The sequence below is a fragment of the Juglans microcarpa x Juglans regia genome, chromosome 4S, assembly GCF_004785595.1.
Source record: "Juglans microcarpa x Juglans regia isolate MS1-56 chromosome 4S, Jm3101_v1.0, whole genome shotgun sequence".
Taxonomy (NCBI): Eukaryota; Viridiplantae; Streptophyta; class Magnoliopsida; order Fagales; family Juglandaceae; genus Juglans; species Juglans microcarpa x Juglans regia.
Window position 1 is genome coordinate 2160902 of NC_054601.1, and position 24565 is coordinate 2185466.

Genomic DNA, 24565 nt, shown 5'->3' on the forward strand with positions numbered 1-24565 from the left:
GCAGGTATTTACAAATGATGGTACTTCAAATAAGAAAACTGCTTATTTGTAACGCTCATCAGTTATTTTTACGAAAATGACTATTTTCTGTTAAAATGAGTATATTTTCGTAGTAAATAATTATTTTCATTGCAAATAATTCGTTTATTTTTCTTGTAGTGTGTATATATATATAATTTAATAAAAATTAATAGAAGAAATGGTTATGATCAGACAGGACAGGAGAACATTATATACCTTGTATATATATTGGCTATGCTTTCTCATCTCAAACTCGAACCTTGCTTAGATGCATCATGCACGCAGCATGCATGCAAAACTAATAAGATAATTAGCTAGTATCAGCAAACCGTACTAACCGATGCTATAATTTCATAAAAAGTGCAGCTAGGGTTTACACCTGTGTCCATTGATCAGTATCATATATATCGATCCTCGTAAAAACTAGAACCTTAAATATTATTGCTTAGATCGATGCATCGTGCACGTAGCTACGTTGAATATAGGACTACTAATTACTCACGGCTCGTCACCCAATTTCAACTTAAAAAAAAAAAAAAAAACTGTTACACAATCGAAGTTTTTCATGAATATATAAGATGGCAATTGATTGAGAAACAGGTTCAAGCTTATAAAAATTGAAATTTGAGTCATATTAGGGTTTTCAAGGGCTAAATATACTAGTACTATTCAAGGCGTTTAACATTAACATCGTCCCTTAGGCGAGCCAACACATCATACTTGTTTTCTTTGTTAGATGTCATGATCCTTCCTAATTGATGCTGTTGACACACATGGGTACTTTGTCCTTGAACATAATATCAAGAAATCATAATGTTAAATAATCAAAATAAAAAATTAAGCTTGCGTACTCGTTTATCTAAACGCCAAAAAAAAAAAAAAATTATTATGATGAATTGCTTCTTAGACACGATTGATCGTAAAATACATATAATTTTGATCGTGATCTTTGCCGGTATAGATGATTCACTTTTGAAATTTAAAGTATTTTACAACAATTTCGTCAACTCTCGTGGCGAAGTAGTTGATAGCTAGGTATTTGTCAAGATCAAGACTGATCTCTAGAAGCGAGGAGAAACCCTAAATCGGTCACAAGTTCTCTCTTGGCATGTTACTTGTCAAGCACTTCGAAATGAATATTGCCGGGCTGCTGTTTTATCTCATAGTGTAAAGTCTTTCCCTATTTGATTTTATCATAACACAATGATTAAGCAAGTTTTATTTGTGGAGATAAATACTCAAGTTGTTGGAGGAGCAAGGATACAAGAAAACGAAACAGATCAGATGATCAGTACTAAATTTTGTTCCAAAAGGCTGAGCATGAAAAAAATCAAGAGTAGTTGCACTTGAAAAGGAAAGATTTAAGTTAGCAATAATCGTGCTTAGATTTTCTGAGAGATGTTAGGTTGGAAGCGCCATATTTTGTATGGACTTTTGTACTTTCACGGCTCCTTTACCTTATTTTCCCGAGTCTTACAAGTTTCAATTTTGTAATCAACTAATATTAATTACTTCCAATCAGAGTATATTGTGATGAACTTTCAAGGATTGGGAAAATTAATTGTATTAGTCATCTGTCATTGGATATGTTCTTCATTAATCATAGACTAGCTAGGAACCATTCAGCATGAAAAGTACATCTAATCCTTATCAAGGTCGATCGCCCATTTCTCCAGTACTTAACCAATAGAAAAATTATTCTCATCAATCATTATTCACCATCCCACACTCTAAGAAAAATACATCCATATCCTATGAAAAGAGTAATGTTACTCATCATCCTAATTCTTATCATCCTATGATGTGACATTAAATGATTGTATACTATTTATTATGTTTTATTTGTAAACCTATCATTTAATGTCACATCAGGAGATGGTGTGAGGATGATAAGAAAATAGATAATGAATAGATTTTTTTTTATAAGAAACACCTCCACACCCTATGAAAAAATTATATATGTGAGGTGTGAGAATAAATAGTGGTTAATGCATAGTAAATTTCAAACAAAAAATAAAAAGAAAAAAATCAGATTAAATCATATGTGAAGCCAGAATTTTTTATTTTGGTGGGCCTTATTATGGTATTGGAGTAATTTTAGATATTAAACCCAGCTCTTTCCTGGGTCTATATGAATGATGAAGTTGCCCAATAAGAAACAGGCTGTGCTTTGGGTCCAGCAAGCAGCTGAGCTAAACTATGAAACAAGCCCGAGAAACTCTCCATCTTTGCAAAAGCAGAAACTCTCCTGCACGGCCATCAAGGGCTTGAATCTTCTCCCGTCCGGCTCTATCAGGAATTGAATGCGTGCCCATCTCTTTTCTTTCCATTTCTCTCCGAGCCTTCATTTTTGTCCCTCGTTTTTCTTCTTTTAGTATTTTTTGGTTGGTGTGATTATAGTGCTGCTTACCAGATAAATTCGCGGCCTTTGTTAGCTATGCTCTCTGATTTATAGTAGGCAGGCCTGTGCGTTTGTTTATATATTCTCTCTTCTTTCCTTATTTAATCTTCATTATCGGAAAGAGTAGACCTTGATATGTATTGATTTACGATATACCGTGCGCTAATCGTTTTGCTTTGTTCTAATTCGTGAAAATCGAAATGCTCACCAAGTGTTCGTCCGAATTCCTCTGAACTGGCTTTTACTTTGGCACATACCCCAAAGTTTTGGTATTCATGTGTCTTTCCCGTTGGGGCTTCTTTCCAATTATTCTTTCCAATTATTACCTCTTATTTTTTGCTATACCTCATATATGGTCAACAATGATAGAGAAGAGTCAATCCGAAGGTAAATTTATCGTTCTTTGACTTGAGTGTTTCTAAATTGCTTTGTTTTGTATGTCCTCAACTTAAGTTGGAGTCTCTACTTTTTTCAAGGTCAATAGAATGGTAACCATCTAACAAGATTATTTTACAAGCGGAATGACTTGCATTCTTTGTAAACTTGGAGGCCGCTGGATATGGTGGAAACTTGGAGGTCTGCATTTAATGTTTATGTGGGCTGCATCCAAAGGATTCTTTATTTTGGAGTTCGCTTCACATGTAAAGCCATGGCTATCAATGGTGGTTATATGCCCCTACTATTTTTGATAGGATTCTTGTTAGGTTGCAAATACATACATGATACATCATACCTTAGTGAATGAGCTCTTGGAAACAAGAATAGAAGTACACAAATACATTGCATTCGTCAATAAGCTTGCTTGGAGCATTAAACTGACGAAATTTGTGGTGGTTAAGAGTAGTAATACACAACGAAATCTGACCATCAGTGTGCGAATTCAAAGTTTATGGTTTTACTTCCCTTTGACATTTGTAATCCTCCAGTAAATGATCTCAGAGTTTCCTTTTGGAAATCTTAAGGGTAAGCTATATTGTCTCAGCTTCACCGTACTTCTTGACCAAAAGTGCTGCATGCTCCATTTACGGTGTTGTGGTGGAAAGAGACAATAAACTCCCTGCTCTGACTTGTTTGTTATAGTTTTGTTCTTCTATTCTGTGTAAATGCAATTTAAGAAAAAAAAAATCATATGCTGCAGTTCCTTCCGGAGATTGAAGCATCTGGTTCTTCATTGCTAAAACGTGATCCCTTCACTATTTCTGGTGAGATAAATGCTTATGATGGTGGAAGCAATCTATCACCTCTCTTGCATAAATATGAGACGAGCATTGAAGGGTCAAGAGCCCCTGCTTCAGAAGTCAGTGGCAAAGTAGTGAAATTACCTACGGTCTCACCAATAGATCAAAGTTCACCCGCTTCTACTTTGTGCTTGGAACTTAATTTAGAGCAACACACACATGAATGTAGACTTTTCACTTTAAATCAAATAAGTTCTGCCATTGCGGCAACAGAGAGTACCCCGCTTGTTGTTCTGCAACCATAGCTATTTTAGTTGTGTTATCATATCTAGGATTTCCTTTACTGGGCAGCTGCATCATAAAGAACATTATAAGCTTTAGGCCGCTCTTATCTAGTTTTGCTCACCAATGCAACGACTAACTTTTGAGAAACAAAGAGATTTTGAAAGGGCTGCCAGAGATGAAAGTGAAACTCCACTTAATGGATACGGTTGGATTGCAGTGTGTATGTGATTATTGTCATATGTGGCCTCTCCCTTTCACAGCTATTCACCTAATCAGCTGATAATATTTTTGTTTGTTTGCTTGCATGTATGTTGATTTATATAATTTTATGAATTGGCCCTCATCGAAATCGGCTAACATTCCCATCCAGTGAACAATTGCTCTTTACTCTTTAGTGCACTTGTTTCACTTTATTGGCTTGCCTTTTATATTCAATTTGTGTATGCATACTTGTCTAGAAATCGGTTGGCACATTGTTTTGTAAACATAACTTACCATTTGTAAATTTGACTTGGACCTTTTATATCTGAAATTAAAAATCCTGCATATTGGTTCTGCAGTTCATTTAAGGCCATTAGGAAATCATACATGATCAAAATCACTATATTATGACAACTGATTTTTGAAGATCGACAATTAAAATGGTTATAATTTAACTGGTGATTGGAATGTTAGCTTACAGTTTATCCATGGCCAGATAGCCTGGGTTTGTGATCAGCAGATTCAGCACAGTTTTATTCTTCTAATATTTTAATCACCTTACCTCTAAGGTTCCTTCTAACTATGGAGACAGTGCTGCAGCAAGATATGGATTCTCCGTTATAAACAGAACTTGGAAAGTACCAATTTTCCCCGGATGCAGCACTTCATCCCTTGTGCCCGACAAAAGATACACTTGCAACACGCATGGCTCGCCAGAAATGAATCCCAACAATTCACTAAATGGGAGTATCTGTTTTGCTGTTTATAGCCATCGAGTTGGAGTGTAGCCTTCTGGCTAGAAATCCTTCCAAGTTCTTGTTCATTCAATTTTTCGGATGCTAAGCATGGGTTAAGTAGAGATCGAGGCATTAAAAAATATGCTACAATTATTTTCACCAAGACCACATCCTATTAATCTTAATACAATTGCCGACTTATGTCTTCCCGTGCAACTTCTATAATATCATCGGTTCTGTCATGATGAAATGCTAGCAGCTCTAACATCCTAAAAATATCTTTTGAAAATGGTTTCGAATCATCACCCGATATGAACTCGTGAACAACGTTGTTAACCTCGATTGAGCTGCATCCCGGCATTTTCTTCATGCTCTTGCTTCTTATAAGTTTCCTCATCCTCGACACCCCTTCCCACTTCCCAAGATCTGCATAAATATTGGAAAGCAACACATAGTTCCCTGTGTCATCTGGTTCAAACTCAAGAAGGTGCTCCATAGCAATACTAGCAATCTCAAGATTGCAGTGTGTCCTGCAAGAACTCAACAAAGAACCCCATATCTTTGAATCTGGCTTCATTGGCATCTTTTCTATTGTGTCAAGAGCCTGAACAAGGCGCCCTGAGCGTCCAAGAAGATCGACTAAACAACCATAATGTTCAATCTCTGGTTCTATATGGTAGCATTTTCTCATGGAATCGAAATACTTCAATCCCTCATCCCACAAACCAGCATGGGTGCAGGTTGATAATATACCAAGAAAAGTAATACCATTCGGTTGTACCTTTGCTCTCTGCATATCTTGAAAGAGCTTAATTGCTTCGCGAGCTTTCCCGTGATTTGCTAGCCCCCCAAGCATGGTACTCCAAGATATCACATCCCTATCCACCATTTTCTCAAACAACTGCCATGCCTGATCAATACAACCACATTTTGCGTACATTTCAATCAGGGCGTTACAGATATTAGTCTTACGAGAAAGCCTGTTCTTATCTGCGTACATGTGTATCCATTTACCAATCTCAAGAGCTCCAAGCTGCGCGCATGCCGGCAAAACAGAGACTATACTTATCTCATCAGGTTCAATACCTACCACTTGCATTTGGTGAAAAACATTCAATGCATCCGCATGGCACCCAATTCGAGCATAACCCGATATCATCGTCGTCCAAGAGACAATAGTCTTGTTTGGCATATCCTCAAACATTGCCTTCGCCTTTCTCATCTGTCCCACCCTGACATGCCCAGAAAGTAGGCTATTCCAAGAAATGGCATCTCTTTCAGTCATGCACTCAAGCACCTTATGTGCATCTATCAAATTACCACACTTAGTATACATATCTATTAGTGCATTCTCTATTATTAAAAGGGACATTGGCCCAAACTTACATAGCTGAGCATGGACCTGCTGACCTAGAAAATGATACAAAAGCCCTGCACAGCACTTAAACACAAATGGGAATGTGAATTTGTCAGGCAAAATTGGATTTTCAGCTTGTCGATGTCTTAGCATTTTCTGGTACAGAGTGATTGCTACACCATATTTATGATTGTGTGTGTAAGCTCGGATCATTGCATTGTACAAAAACCCATTTGGTTCAACCACTTGATTGAAGAGCAACCTAGCATACTCTATATTCCCGTTGTTGTCACACACATCCACCATTTTTGTGAGCAAGAAGTTGCTCTGTGACAGTGATAACTTCACGACTTGGGCTTGGATTTTTTTCAATCCCACCATGTCGACGCAATGTCGCAACATGGGCACGAAAAGATCTTCCAATTCTCTAATGACAAAGGCGCTGGTTCTCGTTGCCATCAGTCAGTAATGACTTTTTTCCAGATTTTTAGAGTAGTTTCTATCAAGAAACTGAGTTGGAAGATGGTTTACCGTTTAAACTTGTGATATAGATGCAGAGCTCGTTGCACTGGTACGAGTAGATTATTGAATTCTATGATAAACGATGAGTGAGCGACAAATATTTGCAAACCTGCTGCGGAGCTGTTCGAAGAATTTGTTATTTGAACAAGGATTGCAAGCTCACGGGGCTGTTGTGAAAACGGGACTTGGCTTTGACTTGATGCTGAACAATGATCTTGTTGATATGTATGGAAAATGCGGTAGGATGGAACTGGCTTGTGCTGTGTTTGATAGAATGATTGAAAGAAATGTGGTTTCATGGACAGCTCTTATGTGTGGCTACTTACAAAATGGTAATGCCAACGGGTCGTTATCACTTTTTCGGAAAATGGGTTCTTCGGGTATTAAGCCGAACGAGTTCACATTTTCAACCAACCTGAAAGCATCGGCGATTTTGGGAACTCCAGAGAATGGAATGCAGATCCATAGCGTTTGCGCTAAAACTGGGTTCGAATGGGTGCCTGCGGTGGCCAATTCTATCATTGACATGTACTCTAAATGTGGAAGAATTAGTGAGGCTGCACGAATGTTCAATGCTATGCCGGTTAGGAATCTTATCAGTTGGAATGCGATGATAGCTGGATACACACTTGAAGGAAATGGGGACAGAGCTCTACTTTTGTTTCGGAAAATGCAAGAACAGGGGGAAATCCCTGATGAATTCACGTATACAAGCACGTTAAAGGCCTGTAGTGGCCTCGGAGCCATGCAGGAAGGAACCCAAATTCATGCTTCCTTGATTACAAGAGGATTCCCCTATTCGGTTCAGAAAGCCAGTGCAGGTGCTCTAATTGATTTGTATGTCAAATGCGAGCACTTGATTAAAGCTCGGAGAGTATTTGATCAAATTGATGCAAAGAACGTGATATCTTGGAGTGCTCTAATTCTCGGTTATGCTCAAGAAGGCAATTTGGTAGAGGCCATGGACTTGTTTAGGCAGCTCAGGGGGAGCACATATCAAGTAGATGGATTTGTTCTCTCAGGCCTAATGGGTGTCTTTGCTGATTTTGCTCATGTGGAGCAAGGTAAGCAAATGCATGCCTACACCATCAAAGTCCCATATGGTCTAGACATATCAGTGGCCAATTCAATGGTGGATATGTATCTCAAGTGCGGGTTAACAAATGAGGCAGAAAGACTATTTAGCGAAATCCCGGTGAGAAATGTTGTGTCTTGGACAGTTATGATCACTGGTTATGGAAAGCATGGTCTGGGAAAAGAAGCAATCAATCTTTATAACAAAATGCAGGCGGAAAATATCGAGCCTGATGGTGTGACTTATTTGGCAGTGCTCTCGGCATGCAGCCATGCGGGACTCATCAAAGAAAGTCAAGAATACTTCTCAAGATTGTGTAGTGACCGGTGGATTAAACCAAGAGTAGAGCACTATGCTTGCATGGTTGATCTCCTTGGTCGAGCTGGGCGCTTAAAAGAAGCTAAAAATCTTATCGAGAACATGCCGCTAAAACCAAATGTAGGGATTTGGCAGACTCTGATTAGTGCTTGTAGAGCACACGGAGACCTGGAAATGGGGAGGGAAGTAGGAGAGATACTTCTCAGATTAGACGGCAACAATCCAGTCAACTATGTGATGATGTCTAATATCTTTGCTGAGGCAGGCCATTGGAAAGACTGTGAGAGAATAAGAGAAACAGTGAAGAGGAAGGGATTACAGAAAGAGGCAGGGCGTAGTTGGGTGGAGATTGACAAGGAGGTCCACTTTTTCTATAATGGAGAGGACAATCACCCGCTTACAGAGAGAATTCATGAGGTCTTGAAGGAAATGGAGAAGAGGATCAAAGAAAATGTGGGCTATAATCATGGGGTGAGGTTTGCGCTGCATGATGTGGAAGAGGAGTCGAAGGAGGAGAGCTTGAGAGTTCATAGTGAGAAGTTGGCAATTGGTTTGGCATTGGTTTGTGGCGGGTTGGATAATGAAGAAGAAAATAGGGTGATCAGGATTTTCAAGAACTTAAGGGTTTGTGGGGATTGTCATGCCTTCATCAAAGGTTTGTCAAAAGTTTTGAAGGTGGTATTCGTGGTGAGGGATGCAAATAGATTTCACAAGTTTGAGGGGGGCTTCTGTTCCTGTGGAGATTATTGGTGATCATAGACGTCTTTATACAGTGCCTTTTTTTTTTTAAAGAAATAGATTGTGTTCCCTCTCAAATTCGTCTTGCTCGACCTTTAGAAAATAGATATTCCTAGAATCTATGACCAATTGGGCGCACATAAATAAAATTTCTTCAAATTCGTATGCTACCATAGTTATTGTCGAATCCGTCAAGGTTGATTCCAACCAGCCAAAATAAATATATTTATAAAACGAAATCAATATTTCATTAAACATATTGCACAAAACGTGTACTGAGCCAGCAACTTATACTCTCTCTCTCTCTCTCTCAACGCCAAACAAGTATCAACCCAGACCAGCATTGTAAACCGTACAATAGGTTTCATGTCATTATGCTACTCTCTCAAAGTTTGATTCTGAAAGAAGGGATGACTAAGAGCTTGTCTAGCCGTGAGACGTTCGGAGGGATCATACTTCAACAAGCCTTGCAATAAATCAGTGAGGGAGGATCTTGAGGACACTACATGTTGAGATACCAGATCCTACATAAAACAGCATTAGTCATCACACCATAAAAAGTAGCTACCAAAGCAACTAAGGGAGAAACTTCGTAAACCTTTAAACAGTAAAGCTTATTGACAGCTCTAATGCTCTCCCTTGAAACTGCTCCTTCTGGCCAATTCAGTCGTGAGCCTCGCCTGAAGTACTTTTCAGCACCTCGGCTGTATATGACAACAAAGGTAAGCCACAAGCAACACTTTTAAATACATGAGATAGTAAACTATAAATTATATACCTCAATCATCGATACAAAGTTATCTCAATCAGTGTATGGGAACTTCAAAAACAAGCATTTAAAAAGCATCAAAAGGGCCCAGAAGAAGCAAAACGAGTCAATTTGTATGTGCAACATTCTTCAAGGGAGACAAAGCAACTTTTAAAAAAAATATCACTTACTCGGCCCTTTTAACCATATGCTCTGGCAGAGGTCCCAACACCCTCTCCATCATTGCCAAATGCTCTAGGTTCTCATGCGTCTGAAATAATGCTCCACCCTGACAAAAGTTCCACATCTTAACAATTTCTAACCAGATATCCACATCCAAGTCAAGCTTTCTACCTTAAGGGGAAAGAAAAACTAACTGAGCATAGTTCAATAAGTATGCAGCCAACGCTCCACAAATCACACGGATAACTCCATCCTAATCCTGCAAATCATGTGTATATAACAGCATCATAAATTTTAACCAATTGAGACATTTTTATAAGTGGGTAGTCTTTTTCATCATCAAGAGCAACAACAGACAGAATACACAGATTATAAAGTTATTTACCACGAAAAAAAGAAGAAATAAGGGACAGGATAACAACACAAAATATACAGAGCCACTTAGTGAAACAAGAGAATAACTATAAATTTCATCTCATTAAAACAAAGTTAAAATTCTTTTTTTTTTTTTCCTTTTTTTAATGGTTGGAGTCAGAATAGATACAGTAAACCAAATGAAAGAAACAAATTGTTAATTGCCAACACCATAACTATTTACCTAAAATAACCTCAGGGGCTCTGTAATGTCTCGTTGACACAATGGAGCTATGATTTTGATTGTCAAAGGCAGTACTGCCAAAATCAATCAGCTTAATGGCACTAGACTTGGGCAAGCACCTGAATTGCATTTCATCTGAAGAAAATCTCTGTACCATTGCAAGCTTCTTTTTTTAAACATATCATCACCGATTCAGTACCCATACATGAAATGTATGATTTTAGAATTATAAATTGCAAAATACCTTACAACCAGGAAGCTTTATATGTTCAGATGATACAAGAAGTATATTTTCTGGCTTCAGGTCAGTGTGAATTAAGTGTAAATCATGCATATCTGCCGGATATGATAAAAGCAAAGAAAGAAGTCAAAAGGAGGAAAAAATAAAAACAAAACTCACTCCTTGACAAACAAAACAGGCCAAGAAACAGATCTGGATTATTGGTTAGGAAAGATAAGAAAAATAAAATGAGTAAATATGACAAAAGGCTATGAACTATCCACACACATGCTACAGATTCCAAAAGCTGTCTTCCAAATTCCCGAACAAGATCCACAGGGAATGGGCAGTATTTATTTCTCTTTAGAAAATCAAATAAGCTTGGTCCAAGCTTCTCAAACACCTGATAACACCATTAAAATGCATTCAAAGGAAGGTTCCTGTTTAGTTCACAGTTGTATGAATAAAGTCCACGCGAACAAATTGATACAGCAGTACTACACTTAATTTGAAAAAAAAAAATGTATCCATTGGCAATCCATGTGTAAATCAACCATGTAATCCTCGTGAATGTAAAAAAAGCAAGTTAAAAAGAAGCTAAAGGCTTGCATACTAACATATGCAGCAACAAAAAACAAAATGCCAAATAAGAAATTGAGATAAATAATCATCAATCCAGAAAAATAGTTTGATAGGTATCATCAATCCAAAAAAAAGGGACGCATCCCCATAATGAGCTAGAATTTTCATCACAGGGCAAGACAAAAATAACCTTATTAGAGAATGCAACCCAAGAGAATTGAATATCACAGTGTCCTGTCAAAGAACAAGAACACAATAGAACAAGAGGTGATAAAGTGGTATAACTATTAGGAATACTTACAATGCATATGTGATTCCGGTAGTCAAACCAGTTCCGAATCTGAACACAACTGCAAAAGGATTAAGATGCATAAAAGTTAGAAATTATAATTCTAATGGGTTGCCCAGGACTCTAACCCAGAACTGATTGGATGGCAACACGATTAAAATGACATAAAAGTTATACCATGTCAAAAATTGAACTGCCAATAAATCAGAAGGTACATACTGTGAGTTGCCTTTATCATTCTTGGCAAGATGTTGAAGCACATCGACCTCGATCATAGCTGCATCACGGTATTTGCGTATGCTTCGGACAACCTTGATTGCCACATACTCTCTTGTTTGACGGTCCCAACATTCCAAAACCCGACCAAATGTGCCTACAGCACTAGCAATATGCTGAATGACACAAGCATAATCGCAAAAATATAAAATCTTGGATACATCAGGGCACTTTACAGCTAACCTTCACCAATCTTGCAGAGTATCTTATCTGCCAAAGACAAATTCCAAGTCAATTATGACATAAAAACTAACTATAGCACAACCGTAAACCATAGAAGTAGGGCAGTACTGTGTACACACGCCATTAAGGAAAAACCATTTGTAGAGCATCGGCCATGTATATATGGCATCCATGGACAAAGTAGAGATACCAACAGCACAACTGTGATGAAATCATTGAATAATCTAAATGATCATGTAAATGCAACAATGAGAAGCTAACACAATACAATGAAAGAGAATCTCAAGAATGCAATTCACTGATTCAGTTTACTGGAAATAAAAAATGTCTACAAGAATAAGGATATTTAATCTGTTACAGGCATTGCACGCAATAAGAGGGCCAAACGAGTCAAACAGAAAGGGGAGATTTATGGTCAATGATATATTTGACCACGCAGCAGTTAAATTTGGTGTATAAATTATGACCTCCGACTCATAATATAGTCTTAGAGCTGAAATACATACAGACATGCATGTGTTGACATCCATAAAAATATAAATTCGTACAAATCAATTGCCTGAGCATGCCAGGACTTTCCCAATTCCAATACTAGCTAACAAAATAAACAAAAATAGAATAACGCAATTCATAAAGCTAATAGTCTACAAGACTTGTTTAGACAAATAGGCAGTCCCAAATTCAACCCGATTGCATGCAATGCAAAGGCGTTCAATTGAAACTTCGGTTGCATTAAATAAATGTTAAAATATAGTGGTAATAGAAGCAGCAAAAAAACCATTGCAGCTAACAAATTCAATAAATCTAAAACTGAACATGAGAAGGAAAACTGACATCTAGGAGTGAGATTCTCGCCAAGATTGAAGACGTAATGGCCCTCGCGATCGTCGTCCCTTCTGGGCGGCGACGCATGCCTTCTTCTATTCACCCCTTCGTTACTCACCACCTGTGCCCGTTTCACCTACAAGAGACCACCATTCATTACCCATACGTGTCAATTTATCAACACCGTCATCGTCCTCACCCCCCCCCCCCCCCCCCCCCCCACAAAAGAAAGAAATCAGAAAGTAAACGCAAGCAACCGACAAACGAACCTGTGGCTCAGATGGAGCCACGTCCCATGTGAGCCGAGGCCTTTTCCTGATTCGTTGCTCCCTCTCCATTCCTTCAATTCCTATGGCCACCATTCACACCTCAATCGACTTGACACCTCCTCACTTCGCCGGGGTATTCATATCTCTGCATGATCGCATGTATGTCTATGGCGTATTATATATCTGCAACACAAAATGAAAAAAGACGAAAACACCAAAATCTAGTAGTAGAAATTAGGGTTTGCGAGATCGAGAATTCCAGATGAAGAAGGAGATTAAGGGCGAGGGGATGAAATTAGGGTTCTCTCTTTTAGGATCTCTATTCTCTCCATTGGTTCTTTTTTTTATATATTTTTGGACATGGCTCACGGGCGGTCCAAACACCAATGTAACGATTTTATGAGACCAGATTCATTCGTGGCTATGGTTTGTGCCTGCGGCCAAATTGATTATTAGATAATGCCGTTTTACATCCTTATTTTCAATCACTTTGGTTTGAATTAAATTGAGTTAGAATAATAAAATATTATTATAATATTATTTTTTTAATATTATTATGATTTTAAAATTTAAAAAAAAAATTATTTTGTGTCAAAATTTAAAAAAATTATAATGATGAGTTGAGATAGATTTAAAAACAAAAAAAAATTATCTAAACTTTAATTAAAAAAATGAGATTTAAGTCTTCAAACGTCACATAATCGTTTTTAACAAAAGAATAAATATAGAATTCACATAAAAAAATTAATTTTTTAATAATAAATCTTACTATTTTTTAAAATAAATGTCCGGTATTTACAAACTCCACGACTATATCTATCATTATTTTTTAATAAATCAAATTTTTATAACAATAAATCAGTTAATTTGATTGTAAACAATAAAGAAATAACGTAAAGATAGGGAGTACTGTTGGATACGCTCTAATGTGTGCCGGTTTGATGAAGTCCTTTAAAATAAATGTGGATTCTTTATTAAAAAAATTAATTTTTTATACAAATCTTAAATTTATTTATTTATTGAAAAAAAGAAACGATAGTTATAATCATAAGTGTACAAATATCGTACAATTATGTAAAAATAAATACAAAAATTCACATAAAAAAAAATTTTATTAATAATAAATCTCATTTTTTTTAAAATTACTGTATAATACTTATATATTCTACTATTGTAAATACCATTACTCTTTGAAACAAGAGTAGGTAAATCTTGCACGCACTAATATATTTCTCAAAAGACAAGCGTAAATAATTAAGCTGAACCAACCCATCCTTATTTGGTATGGTATTTATTTAAGATTAATTGTTAGATAATTTTAAAATAAAGCAATCAATACATCAGGATGGATCTTTTTGGCATGGGATGGAGACACTTCTTGGTCATTTCAATTGTCAAGTGACATCGTTACCTCATACTGTGCTCATAACACCACACTTACAACCCAACCAATAGGATGTATTCTCGAACGTCCACACACCTAAATGTCGTCCAGTCCACGCGACTTGAAAACAGACTTAAAAACAGATAAAGACTTGAAAACAGATGCTTCTGCGTTGGTAAGAGGCAGAGAGAGAAGGAAGAGAGCGAACAAAAATGCAATCGCTGCAAGCCAAGGCCTCCCAGTGGAGCGGAGTCAGCCAAGACGACGCCTTTTCCATTGATCAAACCAAACTCTTCCAGAAACTAGGTCTCCAGACCTTCATTAACCTCTCCACCAATTTCTACACCAGGTTGGTTTTTTTGGTTGAATGGCTTTTGACTTCAGGGAATAATAGTAGTGTTCTTTTCAAATTTACAATTTTTTGGTTGAATGGTTTAGATAGTAAGATGATGTAGTTTCAGATGAATTGAATAAAATATTATGAAAATATTATAATAGTTGAATTGTTTATTATATTTTATATAAAAATTTGAAAAAATTATAACGATGAAATAAAATGAGACGAGATGAGATCGTTTTTATATCCAAACGGAACTTAATTGATTGAGGATAACCAAGATGATGGAAAATCTAAGACGTATAGTTTTGATTTCTCAGCTGCCAAACGAAGCATTGATTTAGATTAAATAATGCTACTTGGCTTGAAATGAGTTGTGCCCAAGGTTGTTAGTATGTTAAAAAAATAACAGGGTATATGATGACGAGGAAGAATGGTTCCGCTCAATTTTTGCGAATTCGAAGAAAGAGGACGCGATTCGAAACCAATACGAGTTTTTCGTGCAGAGAATGGGAGGGCCTCCTCTCTACACTCAGCGAAGAGGTTAGCACTCTTTGCCTTATATCATTTCTGCATATTCTTCAGACTGCTGGTTCTCTATGATTGTATTTTTTTTTTTTGGGGGGGGGGGGGAGGGGCTTCAGTCACAAACCATTGCCTTCTCCATCTGCAGAACTTCATACTACTGCTCCTCGAATAACCAAAAAAAAAAAAAATCCCGTTCTTTTTTGTAGAAGAATATTGAAGTAATATTCTTCCTGTTGGAAACTTGTGACAGTTTACTTTTTTCACAAGTCAATCGCGTTTTGAAATCTGATTCTGGTTTAGTCATGCATCACTGTGCCTTTTATTGTAGGCTTTGTGGCTCTGGATCATGGTCTATTTGGATTCCTATCAATCATTGGTCATTTCGTTTACGGTTGCTGTGTTCCAAAACAAGTATTGAAATTTTGTATACTAGTTTAAAATTTAGGCAACACTTGTCTACCAACCTTGAAGATGATCAAGAAGTTTCAGTTTAATCCCAGAATGCATCTGGAGATGTGTCAAGCTGATTGCATATATTGCACATGGAAAAATGAAATTGGGTTTTTGGAAGAGCTATTAAGCATATTGAATTCACACTCTTAAAGGAAAAAAGAGTTTACTTCAGCTCTATTCACCAGCAGAGGCTATTCTTCTCTTTTTATTTTTGCTGAATAACTGCTGAAGAATATCCAAAGAATAAATCCAGCAGTTATTCTTCTCTTGTTTGGTTCCAGAAAACACTCTAAATTCTCCCATGTTGTGCTACGTGCGGCAATTATGATAAATAGTATGGAAAAGAGAAAAACAAGAAAAACACAAAGATTTAACGTGGTTCAGCATTGTGCCTACATTCATAGGAGCGGGGGCTGAATTTTCACTAAGTTTCAAAGTAGGGTTACATAAGATGTATTTATACTAAACCCTAGCCATACAGAGGTATTAGAAAATTCCAATAATACCCTTGTACCGTACCAGTATTCTAAACTCAATCTATCACTCTTTAATGTTCTTGCATACTTTCACATGTCTTTAACTATGTGAAGATGATTACTTTTTAAAGTTAGTCACGGCTCATGATCTGCCAAAAATTGGTTGCTATTGGATACAGATGCTGGAAACTCTGTTCTAAGGTCTCTACCTTTGGGTCAAAAATTGCCCTTTATGAATTCAGACCTCACCCTCCACCTTGTTCTTACCAGGAAAAAAACATTTTAAAATATCAACCTCATGAAACACAATTTCCCCTGTTCACTTACCTATAGTTATGGATGAGTCTTACTGATGTTTATAATGTTAAAATTAGGTTGGGTTCAAATTCATGCCAATTTCTGTTCCAATAGAAAAGCTTCGCTTGAAGCAATAGTTGAAGGGTTGTAGGCGGTTGTGAACTTGAAACACTTAAATCTTAATCTGATGAATGCAAATTTATACCAAGTGTAAACAAGCCTCCAAGATATTATCAGATCTTGAGTGCATAAGTTCTTAATGGCTTCTCTTGGTATTCATTCAATGGCCTTCTGCCTTCTCTTCCTGTTAGTTTCCATGAGTCAGCAATAGAGATTTATCTAGTGGTTCTAGATTTGAATTTTCTTTCATATTAGTTCCTTTTTAATTGTTTGGCCATTCTTAAGGTGGGATTTAGCATGATCTTTTGTTCCCTTTTTACTTCAATATTTGCAGGCCATCCTGCGCTGATTGCACGTCACCGACCATTTCCTGTCACACATCGAGCCGCAGAGAGGTGGTTGCATCACATGCAACAAGCGTTGGAAAGCACCCCGGATATCGATGCAGACTCGAAAGTTAGAATGATGAACTTCTTCAGGTACAAAATTTTGGAAGTTCCTCTGCTCATATTTAAGCACATCTTGTAGCATTCATTTTATCTCTTTTCTTTTTATTCAATTTTCATTAAACATTATGTCAATCCTTTGCATTTTCAGGCACACAGCATTCTTTCTTGTGGCCGGAGATGAGCTCAAGAGTCCAAACCAACAGCCCCTGTGTAGGCATGGGACCAGCAACCAGCTCTGCCCATGTAAAAGCTTTTAGCAGGGTTTCCTTAATCAGTTAAGAGAAACAACAATATACTAGTATTCATCATCCTCTTGATGTGGAAGGAATTTCCTAAATGCTTTCATATGGATAAATCTTATAATTAAGATCCTTACATATTTATATTACGATGCAAAATTTATAAAGTTTACCTCAGTGAATCCTTGTGAGACCCTTCCACCATTTGGATTTTTTAATTATTTTAGTTCTTGAAAAGGTAAGCTTCATTAAAGAAAGAATATCCGTATACATTGTCAGAGAGAGACACGAAAAAAATAAAAAATTTATGAGTGGAACAGAAACAACCACTCATAAATTAATCGAGTGTTGAAATTATATGTTGATATGATCAATAAACTATATGCTAATATATATGCCTCAAGTTTGGTATATCATTAATGGAACGGAAACAATAGAATTATGAGTAAATTCTAGCTTGTTCATGCTCAGAGAGAGGCATGATTTCGCTTACACCAGACAATATTGCTCAATTGCTCATTCCATTTCATTTACTGAATCTTAAGGGGAATGGTCTTTGCAGATGCTGGTATAAGTTTAGAGAGTCCCGAATGATGCAATAGACACTAATACTATATATTAGTTTATTGCATTCGAGATCTTGCTCCTTCTTTTGTCAACTAAGTTCATTTCAGAAAACAGGGTGGAGCATTTTAACTCCCATTTATAGAAAATACAGTAAACATCAAAACATGGGCTTGATTCTCTTTGCTTTTATCATGCTGTCTTCCACTTGTGAATAGAAAAACAGCGCATGGGCAAGGCGCATTACTGAGAGAAGCCGTGAGACGACATTTCAAAGGTGAGAGCATCTTTATTTTCTTTTGGACATATAGTAAAAGTTGGAAAAATACAACGTTTTTTTTTTTTTTTTTTTTTTTTTTTTTTTTTTTTTTTTTTTGTCTTGTGCTTTTGCTTTGGTTGAGATCATAAACTAAAGGTCAAAACTCAAATTAAAGACAATCATTCCCAACTGAGGAATTATATGCATCAGCCACTATTCACTTCACACTTCACACCTCTATTTTTTTTTTTTTTTTCCATAGGATGTGTGGGTATTTTTTACAGGGTGTAGGGTAATGAATAGTGACTAATGATAATAATTTTTCTTCCCAAAAACATTAGCTGTAACAGAACAGCAAAAACAAGAAACCGAAAAGTGTTTCCTTTGAGAAGTAATAGGTCTACAAAAAGAATTAATTTTCACAACCGCCTATCATATGTTGCCTTGTTTCGCATCTGTTCAGAATAATCGAGTCAGAATATCAAACTTAATTCATTTGAAAAAAGAAAAGACGCAGAAAATTTAGAAATTGAAGCTTGGAGAAATATAGAAAATGCTAATCATAGGATATGAGCAAGATAGTTACATATCTGGGTCTTAGAGATCAAGATTAAAAATAAAAAATAAGCACATGATGAACATCAATCCAATAAACTACTCATTCGTACACTTCGTAGAACTCTAGAAGGATCGGCAAACCGAGCTGAGAAAGACCGAGAAAGATTATCAGGATCCATCCACCCAGTTCCTTGATCGAAGTTTTTGGAATACGTCTTGGAATCGTATGTAGCAGTACGCATTAACGTAACTGCAGGAGTAGTTCTGCCAGGAAACTTCTTCTTCTCACTCTTGGTTTTCTTCCAAAACATTTTCCATCTCGACTGTATTTGTGTGCTGCTGTTTTTGGAGCTTTCCACACAGCTCCGGCCTAACTGGATGCATTCATGAGGAGTCTCTGAATCCAGATTCCACCACTTCTTAATACCCATTGCCAGATAGAGCAAGCAAGTTTTTCAGCAGCTTCGTGCCCTTGATCACGCAGGCGAGAGGTCTATTTATATGCATTCAACATAAGATGACTATCATATATATCTAATTCATCCATTCACCGAGTTGCTCTCTTTCCCTCCCTTTACACCATTTTTGACTGAGATTCTTCATGGGAAAAAAATAAAAAAATAAAAAGAATGTGTAGACTATGATCATTAGCTGAAGGCTCAAGCCTTCGTATCGTTGGAACGTACTGGCAGTCTAAAAAGATAATGATATTTTTATAATTATTTTATAATCTTAATAAAACAGTATAAAAAAAATTAGAAATGCTTAATTAACGAAAACATATTGTAAAAAAAATTTACAAATTGAAATAGTTTGATGTAATATTTAGATTATAAAGTAATTTTTAATATAAAATAAATATTAAATAAAAACTTGCCTGTTTCTTTTCGGTGCAATGATCCGGTAGCTCAAATAATTTTTATAAACATTTTCAAAAAAAAAAAATTTATAAAAAAATAATATTCATTTGCCAGCAACGTTCAACAAAACAGGACAGCCGAAAGAGTCGTCCTTCGCTGGCCGCACGCCAACGTCTGCGTCTAAACTACTTTAAAAAGTGCCGGTAGATTCAACTTTCATCGAATCATGCGTTGAAATTTTCTACAGACTAGTAAGTTAATAAACCTTGGTCAACTTGAAGAAAAAAGAGGCACATGATTCAACCATTTGGTTTTTGAGTTAATATTTAACTGTCCTGGCAATTTTTCCATTGATAAACAAAATCGAGGAAGAATGTCCAAGAAAATTAGTGGGTTTCTAGAAGGTTGATTGATTCTTGAGATTATTAACTAAAAAAGTTACACTGAGACGGATAAATTTGCAACTTCTCGATCTTCCCAAAAGGAATATTGCAAACTGAAGACTACATATAATAGAAATTTATTATGCATAAATCACTATTCACTCAGACACCTCATATCTATAATTTTTTCATAGAATGTAGAAGTGTTTGTTATAGGGTAAGAAGACATTTTTTATAGGATGTGTAATGTGGAGTAAGGGATAAACAAGCTTTGCAGATAGATTTTTTCTTTTCTTTTCCTATAGAATCCATTAACGTCCTCGTGACCTAGTGAACCACAAAAATTACATGTGAACTTTTCCCAAAATCAAAACATGCTTACCCGTGCAACTACTTGCGTGGAGAGCTTCCAACACGCACATTCAGATAGATATAACAGCAACGTTTTCCTCACAAGAAAAAAGATCATAAAATTACAGCACCAACTTAAATAAGAGTGTCTGGAAAACCAGAGATGACTAGTGTTTAAGCTAAGATAAACTTCATAAGAAAATTTAGACCTTACACAAACTCATGTAGGACCAACGTCAGATTTCTGATACTGTGTGACGGACCTCACTTTCTCGTAAGTGTCAGAACAAGCATGAGCATAGCCTGACATGGCTCGGAAGAGCTCAGGTAAACGAGTTTTGAGACTACCCAGTGACTTCTCTCTCACCTGAATACAATGTCTTTGGTGAGATTCAACTTCCTCTTCCAACCTCTTCTTCAAGCTCTCAACTGCAAATTTCTTCTCCGAGATGGGATCCTTGGGATTTGCATCTTCACCTCTTTCAGGATCCATTTCATCTGGCCCCCTCCGCTGCATATATTTCTCGTACCATTCCTCAAATGCCTGGTTTTTACGTAAAAACTCCTTCCTGGTCTCCTCGCACTTCTCTTTTAGCTTCATCTCTTCCTCCTGATGGAGTATTATGTTTTTAATCACAGCAGCAAAGGAGCCAATTGCAGATTTCACAAGTTCATCTGGAAGCTTTTCAAGATGGTCATGCCACGATTGGAGGAGAGTTTGGATTGGAGGATGCTGGACTCTTGGTGGTGATGAGATTTTCTCCTTTAAGCTGCTTTCAATTGGGATAAGATTTAATTTTAACCAACTGTTAAGAGCTCGGATGTATTGTTTTTGATGAGTCGCAAGTTTTTCAAATTGCGAGTGCCACTTTTCAACGACATTCCAAAGTTGTATGGTGCGGTCATGATGGTGTTTTGTTGTTTCCTTTGGAGCATGTGCAATGTCAAGGGACTTCAGGTCTGTAACAAGTCTCAGTTGGTTGCTGTGATGTGCACGCATGGTTGCCCACATTTTGGCCATCCTGTGGAGCAGATATCACATTTATGACCATGATCAGGCTCCTTTCTGGGGAACACAGTAACCATCACAAGAAGAATGGAAAATAATAAAATCTACCACAGAAAATGGAAAAACCCCATACATTATTAACGGACTAAACAGAAAAATACCATGAGAGAGAGAAATGAGTACATATTTTATATTGACTATTATGGGTAGAAACATAGCATATAATCTACTGTTTGCGGAACAGAGAAGGCCTGCTTTCTTATTGGTTTTTACAAAAAGAAAGCAACCAAGGAGGAGTTTAGTGCTGTTCTTGTGTAAAAAGTAGCGAATGCATAATGATTAAGAAACAACTTCAGAGTCCAATTCACAAAGATCTGAGGTAATGCAAAGCAAAAGATTCAAACTGTATTTTGGAAATGCAAAAGCAACCATACTAGAAAACCACAATTAATTTGCCATACAAAAGCTGGATGCATGCCCCTGATGCCTAAGCAAAATGATTTTAAAAATGGGAGCAGCTACACGAGGGATATTTTGTGGAGAAAATTGAATTGAGTAGAGCATTATTAAGATTTGTCCCCAACTTCATAATAGTAAAAACTTACCCATCAACAAGTTCAACAAGCTTTGGGTACAACTGCTCATCACGTAAACGATTTACTTCAAAAACCGTCGAATCCATTGATTGCATGTCGACTATATATCTTGTATGCAAATGACTTACTGCCGCTTTTGTTTTTTCCAAGGATTCAGCACTCACATTACGTTTCTTCTGCTTGTTCAGCAGAGAAACCTTCCTCTGATACTCGAGCTTCATTAGCTCACCTTGCTGTAGGCAGGATGCAGATATAAATAAGATTTAGCATTTGTAATAACTTCGCATGTTTTACTCATACAAAAAGAAATCATATAAAACTACAATTACTAGCTCTGCACCATTGTCTCAGAAAAGTACAGTTAACCATTTATGCATAGGAACAAGAAGCTTCACAATTGATAAAGGGGCTGAAAATTTCCACGCCCTTGATTGTTTACTCAATTGCTAATAAAAACCATTCAAAGCAGAGCGAGACCCGCCAGGACTAGTAGCAAACCATAATTGTGCAAAGAAATCAGTCAATGGAAATGAAAAAACAGAAGACATCAAAGGAAACAATGCCACATACCTTGACTTCTTGATGAAGTTTCTTTTCCCATGCTAACAACTTATCCAAAACAGTAGCATGAGTTTCATTTTCTTCCGAATCAAAGTCATCCTTCCCACCCTCACTAGTTGCTATAGCTCTGAATGATTTATTCCATGTGATAACACGCATTACCCTTTCAGAATGATCTATATGTCCTGCACTTCTTAGGGCATATTAGTTTGACCATCTGTGCGTCTAGAAAGAAACATTAAAAAGGAAATCCTCGCTACAAATAGCAGTGTCAGTCAGATATTCCTATAATCTCAGCTAAATCAAACATTCTTCCAATTGCTTGGAAATTTTGTGATCATCTGTCACTCAAGACAGGTAAATGTCGCATTCACTAAGAATCCAACTTCGACTTTTCTCTCACTCTTCTCCCACTCTTGAAAACCCAAAAAGGAAGGGAAGATCCAGGATTGATTTAGGATCCTCTCAAAAGGTTTATGAGAAACTAAAAATCTACTGTAAAGCACAAATCATGTAAACATGTGATGGGATTTTTTTTAAGAGTAACATGGGATGGGATTTTAGTTTACAGAATTATATAAGATCTATGCTCCCTTTTGTGCTTGAATTTTTTATAGATTAGGTACATTTACGCTTTAGAAGCTTTACGTGCAACTTCAACAATCTATTAGTGTCCGACAGAATAACCTTAAGTACTACATAAATTAATAACTGGAAAAGAAGTTCCACAAGAATGAATGCACATTATTCCCATTTCCTTTGCTAAAAAAAGGTTAATTTTAAGTCATTTCGGAGTAAAAATATTGCTATGAATGTAGCATATTGCAGAGAGAAAGAAGAGAACCAAATAATGAATTACCCCGATTATCTGCGAAATTGGAGTGGTAATGCAAGCGAGTGGCCTCGAGCATGTTGGAGACCTCCTGTGCACTCTGGGAGGCTTTCAAGAAATGATCGTCAAGCTCACTCAATACCTTCATCAAACTAACACTGGGCACCGCCTTTCCAGCTCTCTTAAACTCCTCCGGCGCAGTCTTTGTGCGCTCTATTTGCTTCTCCTTCTCCTCCTCCTCCACTCTATCCGGCGTCTTCGGCTCCACCAGATCACTGCCATTGGGGCCCACATTTTGCGTTTCTTCACCAAATGCCGCGCCTTCATTAATATTATCACAGCTAACGTTCTCGTTTAAAGACTGGCCCGCCGGGGGCATATTTTCCTCCACCATAAAAAAGTAATCCCAGGCCATGCCCTTCGATTCCGGCATCGGAGGGACCGCCTTCATTTCTGGTGTCAGTGGTGGGACCTCTTCCCCGGCCCCATTTCTCGAATCCTTTGCAATAATAACGTTATTTTTCATTCCGATATTACCCTCGTCATCATCTTCTCCTTCTTCCTCTTCTTCATCTTCTTCTTCTTCGGTAATGGCAATGGCCCTGGTTTTTCGTGGCTTTATCGGCATAGCGGGCAAGCTCGTGGTTCGTTTCATCGGGCCGGGGCCGGGGCTCGGGGAGAAGTTCGGGAGCGGCGGAGGTGGCAGAAAGTTGTCCATGGGAGGCGGAGGCGGTGGCGGGGGTTGTGAGGTGGTGGGCTCCACCGGCTGCTGGTGCAGCTCTTCGGCTTCCCCGTGACCGTAGTCGCTGAGCGCGGCCCCAGTGTCTTTTAAGGCCACGGCGTAGCCGGAATGGCCTGCGGCGAAGGCGTTACGGGCTATAACAGCATCTTTGATGAGGTTCTTGCGGTCCTTGCAGCGCGACACCGACTCTTCGTTGTCTATTCTGGACTGTGCGCAACCCATTTCTCGTGCGATGTCAGATGCGGAATCTTGTTGTTTCTGAGGTTCTGGACCTGTTGGGTAATGACTAAAACCTACAATAGTGAGATTCTCGTGCTATGACTATGGAAGATGATTTGAGAGAGAGCGATGCGATTGAGAGAGAGAGAGAGAGAGAGAGATCAGCAAATTCAGCATCGCAATGAGCGCATCGAGCAGAGCATGAAAACATTGAAAAGCGAGGGGATACGGCCAAGTTTGCACAGAGCCGGTTGCAGAGAGCACCGAGTAGAGAATTGTGCAGTCGCTGAGCGTAGAGGATTGACATTGTACTCGCTACTTTTGATCAGGAGGTGTCCTGAA

At 37.5% G+C, this 24565-nt stretch overlaps 4 protein-coding genes and 1 long non-coding RNA gene across 8 annotated transcripts; 3 read left to right on the forward strand and 2 right to left on the reverse strand.

The window, feature by feature from the left end:
* The first annotated feature begins 2325 nt into the window (after positions 1 to 2325).
* LOC121263592 lies at positions 2326 to 3301 on the forward strand. Its single transcript, XR_005940299.1, has 2 exons — positions 2326 to 2809; positions 2899 to 3301. It is a non-coding gene; the product is annotated as an uncharacterized LOC121263592 (long non-coding RNA).
* A 1090-nt stretch (positions 3302 to 4391) lies between these two features.
* Positions 4392 to 6639, reverse strand: LOC121263588 (pentatricopeptide repeat-containing protein At2g20540). The gene has a single exon (XM_041166558.1). It carries the CDS (start codon positions 6637 to 6639, stop codon positions 5005 to 5007), a length of 1635 nt encoding a protein of 544 aa, XP_041022492.1. The 3' UTR covers positions 4392 to 5004.
* A 145-nt stretch (positions 6640 to 6784) lies between these two features.
* On the forward strand, positions 6785 to 9184 carry LOC121263587 (putative pentatricopeptide repeat-containing protein At3g15130). The gene has a single exon (XM_041166557.1). The coding sequence runs from the start codon at positions 6785 to 6787 to the stop codon at positions 8846 to 8848; it is 2064 nt and encodes a 687-aa protein (XP_041022491.1). The 3' UTR covers positions 8849 to 9184.
* On the reverse strand, positions 9031 to 24513 carry LOC121263586 (serine/threonine-protein kinase AFC3-like). 4 transcript variants are annotated; one of them, XM_041166552.1, is made up of 13 exons: positions 23290 to 24513; positions 22440 to 22615; positions 21879 to 22102; positions 20488 to 21286; positions 11673 to 11806; positions 11466 to 11514; positions 10871 to 10985; positions 10607 to 10698; positions 10363 to 10528; positions 9959 to 10023; positions 9773 to 9870; positions 9432 to 9537; positions 9031 to 9357 (listed from the first exon to the last, which is right to left on the reverse strand). In XM_041166552.1, exons 1-13 carry the CDS (start codon positions 24224 to 24226, stop codon positions 9211 to 9213), a joined length of 3108 nt encoding a protein of 1035 aa, XP_041022486.1. In that variant the 5' UTR covers positions 24227 to 24513; the 3' UTR covers positions 9031 to 9210. The 4 variants fall into 4 exon arrangements, with proteins under 4 accessions (XP_041022486.1, XP_041022487.1, XP_041022489.1 ...); XM_041166553.1 differs by lacking the exons at positions 20488 to 21286; positions 21879 to 22102; positions 22440 to 22615; positions 23290 to 24513 and adding exons at positions 11913 to 11939; positions 12747 to 12873; positions 13007 to 13399 and having other exon boundaries at positions 10363 to 10525; positions 11673 to 11826; XM_041166555.1 differs by lacking the exons at positions 20488 to 21286; positions 21879 to 22102; positions 22440 to 22615; positions 23290 to 24513 and adding exons at positions 11913 to 11939; positions 12747 to 12873; positions 13007 to 13398 and having other exon boundaries at positions 10363 to 10510; positions 11673 to 11826.
* Positions 14429 to 17461, forward strand: LOC121263590 (two-on-two hemoglobin-3-like). The gene is made up of 4 exons (XM_041166562.1): positions 14429 to 14739; positions 15140 to 15270; positions 16936 to 17080; positions 17199 to 17461. Exons 1-4 carry the CDS (start codon positions 14603 to 14605, stop codon positions 17305 to 17307), a joined length of 522 nt encoding a protein of 173 aa, XP_041022496.1. The 5' UTR covers positions 14429 to 14602; the 3' UTR covers positions 17308 to 17461.
* Positions 24514 to 24565: the final 52 nt, after the last annotated feature.